The sequence below is a fragment of the Geospiza fortis genome, unplaced genomic scaffold (assembly GCF_000277835.1).
Source record: "Geospiza fortis unplaced genomic scaffold, GeoFor_1.0 scaffold78, whole genome shotgun sequence".
Lineage (NCBI taxonomy): Eukaryota > Metazoa > Chordata > Aves > Passeriformes > Thraupidae > Geospiza > Geospiza fortis.
In genome coordinates this window covers 176575-187089 of record NW_005054339.1, presented here as the reverse complement: position 1 = coordinate 187089, position 10515 = coordinate 176575, and the positions used below count along the sequence as shown (strand labels likewise).

At 39.8% G+C, this 10515-nt stretch overlaps 1 protein-coding gene across 2 annotated transcripts; it reads right to left on the bottom strand.

Annotated features, from left to right (window-relative positions):
* Positions 1-474: 474 nt before the first annotated feature.
* ATRIP (ATR interacting protein) lies at positions 475-9758 on the bottom strand. Of its 2 annotated transcripts, XM_014307641.2 has the most exons (12): positions 9681-9758; positions 8530-8700; positions 7797-7912; positions 7340-7500; positions 6266-6364; positions 5687-5816; positions 4210-4938; positions 3527-3669; positions 2884-2975; positions 1962-2045; positions 1479-1725; positions 475-1006 (listed from the first exon to the last, which is right to left on the bottom strand). In XM_014307641.2, the coding sequence occupies exons 1-12, from the start codon at positions 9738-9740 to the stop codon at positions 945-947; spliced, it is 2094 nt and encodes a 697-aa protein (XP_014163116.1). In that variant the 5' UTR covers positions 9741-9758; the 3' UTR covers positions 475-944. The 2 variants fall into 2 exon arrangements, with proteins under 2 accessions (XP_014163116.1, XP_030914069.1); XM_031058209.1 differs by lacking the exons at positions 475-1006; positions 1479-1725 and having other exon boundaries at positions 2027-2041; positions 9681-9751.
* Positions 9759-10515: the final 757 nt, after the last annotated feature.

The window sequence follows — 10515 nt, the reverse complement described above, 5'->3', positions numbered from 1 at the left end:
TTAACCAAGTCCCTGTTGAAAATGGAAGAGAGCTCTCCCATCTAACCCCACACCTGTGGGCTCATTTTAATAACTCACTTCCCTTTTTAGGGTCTAAGGCTCAGCTGGTGACCTGCAGCCCAGTGTGACAGTGAGGGTCATGCACACTTCAAAGGTGAGGCAGCAGCTCTTCCTCCAACCCTTGGTGCTGAATCCTAGCAATGAGAGGCTCCCTCATCTTCCTCATGACCAAAAATCCCAGGCATTGTGCACACATTTAAATATCCTTCTGTTGTCTAGGATGCAACCCTCAACAGTACCGTCTTACTCTTTTAGAGGGAATTGTAAAGTGTTAAGTTCTAGTATTGTTTGTTTTGGCATCTCAGTAATTACTCTTTCAGGAGATTGGTCATCTGAGCTCAATTTCATCAATCCTCAGCAAGAAATTCAAAGCCCTGCAGTGAACTGCCAATTCTTAAGTTACTTCTAGAAGGATTTTTAAAATCACCATAAACTGTTTACTAATATCAACAATATGAAAATTCTGGAAGTCACACAAGGAAGTGGTACAGCTACAAAAGACACAAGGGTTTTCAAAAGGCTTTCATATGAATGCAGTGATGCCAAACACCTCAGCACCATAAATTCAGCTGTAGTCACAGGAAAATGGAGACTAGAGAGAAATTTCCATTCCATTCACAGTGGTTTCATACAGGATGGAATTCATTACCAGAACCAGTCATAAGCCATTGAGTGAGTTTGCACAGCAGTATCACTCTCATCAGAATTCCTTTGCTTTCAGCTACATTTAGATAGCACTGAAATAATTACAACAGAGAAATGTGTCTTAGTTGTGCTGTGTTTGAGTGCAACCCAAGATTAGCACTTAAAAGGATGATTCAAAGTTCACATTTACATTGGCAATGATGATTCAGATGAGGAAGGACAGAGATCTTTGCTGTTGGCTAGCTGGAGTCTGTTCCTTGCTCTTCTGGCTCAGGAGGATACAATTCATCCAAAATCAGCTCTGCAACAAAAAATAATAATGTTTCAGAGAATGATTTTTTTTTCCTGCTTCATACAGTATAATTTTAGCTGGTATCTGCATTTTAGAACATACTGATGGTAGAAGACTAGAGCAAACAACATTTCTGAAGGTTCCATGCAAACAGGTTTTTAGATTTGTCACACAAATGTCTCCCCTTCTTTTTTTTAATGCCTTTTTCAGGGACAGATTCCACTATCCCAGGCTGCTCCAAGCCCCATCCAACCTGGCCTTGGACACTTCCAGGGATGGGGCAGCCACAGCTTCTCTGGGCAACCTGTGCCAGGGCCTCCCCACCCTCACAGGGAACAATTTCTTCCTAATATCCAATCTAAACTGCCTCCAGAGGTCTGAGCAACAACCAGCTGTGGTACTTGTTAAAAGAGAAAAGTGACAGAAGTGAAATTTTTATTTCTGCAACATGGAAAAAAGTCAACATGTGACTGATTTTTACCTTCAGAGGCACTCAGTTTTTGAGTCTTTTTGAGAATGGCTCTTATGCCTGGCATGGCTTGGTCATACTGGTGGAGAACTTCCAAACAGTGTTCATGGAACAGTTTATCTTTCTGAGACAGGCTGTGCAGGAGTAAAACAGCATCCCGTAAAAACTGAATAACTCGTTCCCTATGTGCACACAAGCTGGTCTCAGATCTGATCTTCATCCACTGTCTGTGCACCATCACAATTAGTGCCTTAACCACCTGCAAGGAAAAACAGTGCCTCAACACACAAAGACAAAAATATAGGAGCAGAAAAGTAATTTCAATGTGAACTTTACTGCTTAATCTCTTCAAACTTTCAAATTTCAGGATATTTTCTAGCAAGCCAAAGCCAGCTTCCTCTTCTGTTTCTCTACAGCAAAATATAAAAGGGGCAAAAAGCAATTTCAGCATTGAGTACTGGCAATTTGTCAGCAGGGTAAACTGGGGGAACATACCTCGAGGTAGCACTGACAGTCTGTGCCAGGAAATAAAACTGCTGCTCTGGAGCACCACATGCAGCGTGTCAGGAGCCTCACTGTCTGTTACAAACACAGGCTGGGTTAGAGTGAGAGCCAACTTATGATAATTCATTGCTAGTTTCAAATAGTCTTGGGGTATTTTTTTCTCCTAACAGCTGATGTCTTTTACCCTCAAAGTTGTACAAGTTTTTTTCCCTGTAATGCTCCATAGACAGAGTTTGCCTTGCACAGAAACCTTCTCAACTTTCTGATGAGCGAGGCTGACAAGGCCAGTGGCTTCTAATTCACTGCATACAGATAATGTGTTTACACTTAATATAATAGTGGGTGTAATGGAAAGGGTTCAAAATTCTTTAAAATGAGGGAAGTAGAACAAACAGAACCTCAAACAACTCTTGTCACTTCTGTCTGTACAAACAACACAAATTAGGTTTAAAAGCTATTCTTTCTATATGTTACCATGACTGTTAAACAGCAAGGTAGCATTTCCACTGAATGCCAGGAATATAAATCCTAAATCACTATAGAGTGCCTTTAAATGTTATAAATACAATCAAAATGAAATTCAAATCTTGCTTCTTTTTACTCTTCTATTGCTCTAAAAACAAAACAAAGCTTAGTGCTGAACATCTGCAGCCATCCTAGGATCTCCCTTGGTTTTTTCAGTGACTTAAAAGGCTTTTATGACCAATGGTCTCTTCAAGGATAGTTACTGATTCAGTTTCAAGCAGGTCCTTTCAAAAATCAATGTAATCCCTTACTGCAAACCCATACTTGCAGTTTTGTATTTCAGCTAGAGAAAGAACTTGTTTTCAGACAGTTTGTGCACTATCCTGCTCCTCCCACTCCCCCAACTGGAAAGAGAAGGAAAGAGCACATGGACCTCAGCTGTGGTTACCTCTTGCTCCAGCTGAAGCCAAAGCATTTCAGATGCTGATTTATCTGGTCTTGATGTTATGTACATGTAGAGTGCAAGGAGAAGGCAGGTGTCTGAAACAGAGAGAACTTTGTTCTTTTTCCAACCAGTCACTTGTTCATGACAAAAATTAATTCTATCAGGCAAGAAAACACTTTGAGTTGTGTCTTAGGGCTCACAGTACAGGCTCAGCTTCTTGATTTACTTCCCACATCTTCAGCAGTGCTGAGGAAATTGGTATCCCTAAACATGATATTTGCCTTTGTGGTAATTCTGTCCTGGTTCATTCATAAGGAACTGAACAGAGATCATTTGTCATGCAGAGTACTGGAATCTCTGATCAGTGCCAAGAGCACAGATAAATTTAACTGCAAAACTCCTCAAAAGCCCCCTTTTCCTCATCAACCTTAAATACACAATCTAGAAAGTGCTTTTAAAATGGCTATCAAAAGCACTGCTTGTACACAGATACCACAGCACAAACACTCTCCAAATCATAAGCAGAAAACAAGTTTTCAGGTAACAGAGCAGGCTTTTGGCCTTCTGGGGTTTCAGCACCTTGGAGCAAGGCCTGTTTGCATTACTGTTGGTCATGGTAACATTCTCTGTCTGCTGCAGCGTTTACCTGAATGAGAACAGAGCTGAGCAGCCAGCAGGTGGTGCTGAGCAAGAGCTCCCAGGAGCCTCACAGTCAGGAGCACGGCAGGCAGAGGGGTCTCGGGCCGCAGGCAGCGCTGCAGCACCTGAGTACTCAGTAAGTGCTGGAAACTTCAAAACAAAACTGTGTTAGAAAAGGGAAGTGCAGTCACAAGTTAGAAATGCAGTATTTTTTGTAGACAGTATAATAATTTGTGCCTTTTAAGCTATTCAGAACATACCAGATCTCAAATTATCTGTCATAAATACAAAGTATGCTGGAAAACATTGTTATTTTGGCAGTCACTGTGCAGTTCACACTGGCAGTTTTACCTGCCAGAATGAGATCCTGTGCTTTCCTTCCTTATGTGCCTCCCAGCGATCACAAAAACCCCAAAATGAATGTTACAAAGCTTCTTCACTTTCAATGAGGCAACAGCATCTGCTTCATATGAATATCATCAGCAAACCTTGTTACTGATCAGGGATGATTATTACATTCATTAACAGCAAAGGCAAGATCCTCAGCTGCTTCTCAAATATGATCTGAGGTGTGATTTCTCTCATACATAGCACAGCTTCTAGTGGAAGCTGCCCAGATGAGTTTTAACAGAGAATGAAAACTGCTAAACAACAGACTCTGAAGTAATTTTAAAGCTGTTACTGACTTACTTTATTAATAAGTCCATAGTTGAATTTTCAGCTAATTTTACCAAAACCTTAAGGCTTTGGCTCAGGATATTGTCAGTCTGGGAACCCCTTGCAGCAGAAAAAGCTAAAATCTGTAGCAGCTTTTTAAACAAAGAATGTTGAGCTCCATCAGTATTGGGAAGATCCTGTGGAGCAGCCACCCCTCCTTTTGTCCTGCTCTCTTCTTTATTGTCACACTGATTGTCACACAACACATTTTTGTCCGTCTTGGAAACCTGTTCGTCTCCAGCAGCAGAACTGTTTTCCATTTTAGCAGACAGCAACGTGTGGACAACATCCCAGCTGTAGAACACCAGATAATAAAGGATCCCCAGTGATACGAGAGTTGTTTCTTCAAGGTTCAGCCTGAAGTCCTCCTTGCCTGAGCCTGTGTTTGTGCTGGCTCTGGAAGCAGCAGTTGGGTGGGTCCCACAGGCTCCATTCCCTGGCGTGTCCCCGAGCTGCTCTGCTTGGCAGAAGGCACCAATGTGGTGCTCCAGCAAGGGCAGGAGATGCACAGCACCCTGGATCCTGCTCTGTGTGAGGGGCAGGAGCCCTCCCTGACCTTCTGCTGGCCTTCCCTCACATAATCCTTCATCCAGAGCAATCAAGTTCAGTCCTGTTATTGCCAGTTTTTGAGCTTCTTGCAGGGATACAAGAGGAGCGATTGCTTCTTGAGTTGTCCTGCTGCTGGGGAGTTGGGTGGGCTTCCTGTCCAAATCAAAGTAAAAGGGAAATGCTTCATAAGAAAAGGCAGAGAACAGACTAGAAAGCTGAGTTATCCATATTATGAATTGAATAATAGAAAGGCCAGAGTACTAAGAGATGTCTGTTTCCAATATAGGAAATAAAGGGGAAAAAACATCATCCTACTCCTTGATGCCTGCATGGAAGAGTCATTTCAAAGCATTCTAGGTTTCATTACTAATAAAATAACCTATCTGAAAAGCAAAGGTATTTCAGGTATTAATTCTGTAAAGTGAAGAACTATTATAATTTCTATCCAATCTTCATATTTAAAATGCTTTATCAGGAAATATAAATATATTTTGGAAGGTTGCACAGCAATTGTACGTTACAATTTGAACACTGTTTATATTTTGAAGATATAAAACCAACTTTTTAATCACATCTTCACCATTTTCTTCTCTCTTAACTCATGATAATGTTTCTGTGCTTCCCTCATTGCAATGCAAGCTGCTCACAGATTTAGTTTAGTTCTGTGCCTTCCCCTAACTGATAATCAACCTAATTTATTTTTTAAGGATGCTCCAGTGTTTGGTATGTGTGATAATCAAAGATACAGAATGATGTTCCAAATTTTGCACTAAATGGCCTAAGCAGAGCATGATTTACCACAGGGAATGAGCTGTCCTGCATGACCAAGTGTTTCTTAGTACAGAGAATGCCACTGTGCTGAACATGGCAGATACAGTTTAACAAAGAAAACAAAGCTTACGTATCCAAAGAGTTGGGTGGCAACACAGCTCCAGGTAGAGGCTCAGAGTTGCTGCTGAGAAGGTGGCAGAAACCTAGAAGTGACCCAGGCACTATGGGCTGCTTCATCAGTGCGTTCAGCAAGATAGAACCTGGAAGGATACAGAATTTTCTTTGGAGAAGATTTGCCATCATCAACAACAAAAAAATCAGTATTTCAGAAGATCAGCCTTATTGCGAGAGTGCTCGCAACCTCAGATTTGTTTTGGTTTTTTCATGATGAACCTTGTTTCTTAACAGGAGGATGATTTTCAGAAAAATTAATTTTAGATATTTAAATACAAACCATTTACATTTAGAGGTCTTCTAATTATGGTCCCATATTAGCAAAATAGCTTGAGCAGAGTGATCACATATCCCAGCTGTTCAGGTGACCTGCCCTCCATTTTCTACTCCAGACATTGAAATTATGTGATGCAATTCCACTAAGATAGTACCCTAAAGAATTCTTGGAGCTGACTGTTGAAAATGCTTTATAGTGTTTGTTTTTTTAAGGTACATTTTCCCTGGTTTTATCTCTGCATTACCAGAATGATATTACCTTGTGTTTTTCGTTTGGGGACAGAGTTGTAGGAACCATTTTTTCCTGTTGCTTTGTGCTGCTTCAGGGATGAAACTTCAGGATGGGTTATCTTCCTGTCTGAAACAAACAGGGATTGGGAGAACACAGATCTGCACCCACCCATCCTGTACACACAGCCACAGTGTTAGATAATCTTTTAATCACCTCTGTATGTCACAATTACCAAGCAAACCAAGGCCAAAAACCTTGCAGAGTTCAGAAAGAAAGTAAACCAATGTATTTTCTCAAACAAATAGGTATATTGAGTGTTGTTACCATAACAAACAATAGCAATACTAATGCTTTCAGGCTACTGCATTTTTCTTTTTGCTGGAGTTCCTACTGCCCATATTTTTAGAATGAACACTGTAACTGACAGCAGCAGCTCAGATTTTTCATGACTCTTCCAGTAAGGATTAGTTGATGATATCCACATTTCTTACATTTATTATTTCCCATTGCTATTAAAAAACCACTACTTTTGTTTCATATTATAGCAATCTTCAAATATATGCAGATACTAATTTCCTAAGGTTTACTCAATGAAATTTCAAGATAGAATTTTGTGAGAATTACTGCCCTACACAGAAAAGAGGAAATGAGTACATTGTTTCAGTTGCTTCTTTAAATACGGCTAAATATGTACCCTTTAAAACCCAATCCCCAAAATGCTAGAACAAGAATACAAAACATGCATTAGCTGACTAACAGACCAAGAAATAGGCAAATTATTTCCTATTCTTTATGCAATGAGAAGACAGATCAACAATTTGGATGTTTTAGTTCATCACACAATAAAATTTTTATTGCAGCCACTGGCCACTTCATCATTGCCACCTTGGCATCTGTTACTAAGGTATGAATTAAAATAATCTTCATGCAAATTTCAGTCATGGCTATTTAACTCCAGTTGGTATAAAGTGGAAAAAAAAACCTAACCAAAACCAAAATAAGTAACTGTGAACTGACTGCAACTATTCAGTCACAAAATACTTCTCTAATGTAGAATGTTTACATGTAACTAAAAATGTTGCAAGCTGTACATGGGTTTACCTTCTTTGTTTGAAGTAGTCAGGGCCATCAAATTTCCTGAGGAACTCGATGGCCTAGTGGACGTTTCAGCACTGAAGGATTCCTTTGTAGGAAAAGATCTTCTTTCTGGCTGTGGAGAACATCCTCCTGATTTCACTTGTACCACAAGATTCTTTTTAGGGCTAAGATAAAAAGATAAATCAGTATTTATTTTTAAATTATTTTATTAAACAATTTATTTTCTTCACACTGTTTGATGTTTTTGATGTTTTAGAGATACTTCACTATAAACTCTTTGAATTTCTGTAACAGATACAAGGAAGGCTCTTTTTTGAGCAAATTCCACAGATGTCATCAGACTTTTTTGTTGTATTTTTTAAAAGAGAATATATCTTAGAGTCACATGAAGAAAACCTCTTCAACAGTTTAACACATATATTGCAAAAATGAACAGAGATTCCTTTTCCAACTCCCCTACCTTGTTGTTGGAACTGCCTGAGGAAGGTGTTTGTTTCTCTCACAGTTCTGAAGTCGTGTTCTTAATTCATTCATTTCTGCATCCTTGAACTGCAGCTCCGAGTGCAGCGACTGTAGCTGAAAGGGGAGTTCAGGGCACTTTTACCAGTTCAGGAGTGGTGCACCAGAGCAACTGAGTTACCAGGGAGCTCCAGATCACCATCTGCTTCATGGGAACCCCCAGATCTCCACTTTTAGGAATGTTAGGCCCAGTTAACACTGAGAGCCAAGAGCCAGGAGTTCAGGCAAGAAGCCTTTGTGAGTGGCTAAGACAGAGCAAGTGCCATGCAGAGCATGGCTCCAGTGAGGCTGTAGAGCAGCCTCTGTCCTCCTCAGGGCTGCTCAGAGATGACTGGAACAAGAACAGCAATCTCATCAGAGCTACCAAGCATGTTCTGTCACTTTTCCCACTCTAACATACATTCCAGTTGCAATGTTCTCAGGATGGCTTCAAAAAAAAGCTGTAAGTAAATGAAAATTTCTACCACCTGAATTTACTCCTTTATTTTGGCAGGGGAAAACCCTCAACAAGTTCTTACAAGTGTTTTCTTCTAGGTAAGAAAATAAAAGTAAGCATTGTGGAAATTTCACACAAATTTCACACAAATGTTCTTCCTTTGACTAAATGGTCTGTGACATCATTAAGTCATAAATCAGCATCTGCACAAGATCTGCAGGTAACTGACATTACCAACCTTTTTGGAGAACTCTTTTTCTTTTTCACTCAAAATCTGAGATTTTTGCTGTTCCAGTAGCAGGTAGGATTTTTTCTGTTCTTCCATAGCATGCTCCATCTGCTGCATTGAGTCACGCAGAATTTTAATTTCTCCATTTTTAGTGAGAATTTCATCCTGCATTTTTTTCAGCTGCAAACAGAGGAATTACATTAAAGGATGGATATAGCCAAAAGTATGCATTTACATCAGTATGTGGTTGAAAATTAGGTGTATTTGTAATTTCTAGGGACAAAAATGCTCTTGGTAACCCAGCTCAGAAATTCTACACTTGTTGCCTCTAATATCTCACTAATTATATCAGGCTCAGCTACTGTTTTCTTTAACATAATTTAAAATTACAAGATCATCCTTCTCTTTCCCCTTCTTTGCAATTATGTTTTGGGGTGTTTTTTTTTTTTTTTTAAGTCACACACATTAATAATTTATTCATTGTTTGGATGATAACAGTGATAATTTAATTATACTACTACATCCATCAGGACAGCCAGCAAGCACTCTAAGACAAGGTACCACCCCCAGACAGAATCTTCATGATACTGAGTCTCTAATACTTCCTGAGCAGCCACTACCACACAGAGACAAGACTTTGGGGACAATAAAGAAGTTACTCCGAAAAGTAAGAAGAAAAGATCAGAAAGACACTTCTCTGCAACTGTAAAATTATGATTTAATATGGTGTTCATGTAGGAGACTTCCTGGTAAAGGCGGATAAAATAGAGCTGGGAAAGATACAAAGGATGGAGGAAGGGAAACAGTATCTTTGTGTAAATGACCACCAGAAAGTAAAGTAACATAAATGACTTGAAAGTCATGTCACTTTCTCAAACCTTTTTAGTTGAACAAAAAAACTCTGGCTGACAGGGCAGAGAAATTATTTGATAGGGAACAAATAAAACTGAAAAATTAGCATTTGCTTATCTGAAATGACCAAGAAATAAAATTTACTATTACTAGAGCTGTTTCTAGCACAACGATTTTAACACACCCCTGGATTACAAAGATTAGATCACCTTGATTAGAATTAAGTGCTTGGGACTGGATTTATCCCGCCTTTCAGTTGTTCCTATCAAAAATGTGATATTTAGAGGAGAAGGGAGGATATTGCCAACCTTCTGTTTGACTTCTTCATGCTGTGTCTGCAGCACTTCCAACTGGAATGCATCTCTCATCAGACCATCTTCTGCTCTGCTTCCTGCTGCAGGGAAAAGCCAAAATCTGAAGCACAGATGAAGAATGTGCATCACTGGTGACTCAACACCAAGGTTTGGATATTTGTCATTGCATACATCTGAATATCTTAGTATTTTATTACAATTACAAACAGGTAAACTGCCTTATCCAGCCACCACAGGAACATTGCTAGTGCTTGTGCATCAATTCTTATAACAGAAGAACCCCTGCCCCTTCAAATTTCTAGTTACAGAATGGTTTGGGGTGAAAGGGACCTTGAAGATGATCTCATATCTTAAACCAGCAAGATGACCCACAGCAAAAGCAAGCATTTGTTCTGAGATAATTTCAATTAATGCACAAACAAGTGTTCACTGAAAACTTATTCACCTGGAGAGGTGACAGATGTCTGGGTTGCTACGACATACTTAGATTAATTAAGCTCTCTGAGGTTCATTATGAAGAAGCCCCTGCTTTCGTTTCTTTCAAAGTAAAACTGAAAGTCACCTGTTAATACAAGGCATGCTGTGCATTTATTAGTGGAAATTAACAGGGGAAAAAAATCTGAAAGCCAACATGCTACCAGAATATGATACCTAAAGCATGCTGAAAGTTTAGGAAACTTGGGTTTTTTATTTGGCAGGTTTAACATGCAGCACCCTCATCCCAGGCTGGCATCACCCCACACACACCCCAGGCACGGGATTGTTATTCTCGTTACTCCTCCGCATCCCAGCCATCCCTGTGACACCGGGGGTACCACCGTGGGGTGCT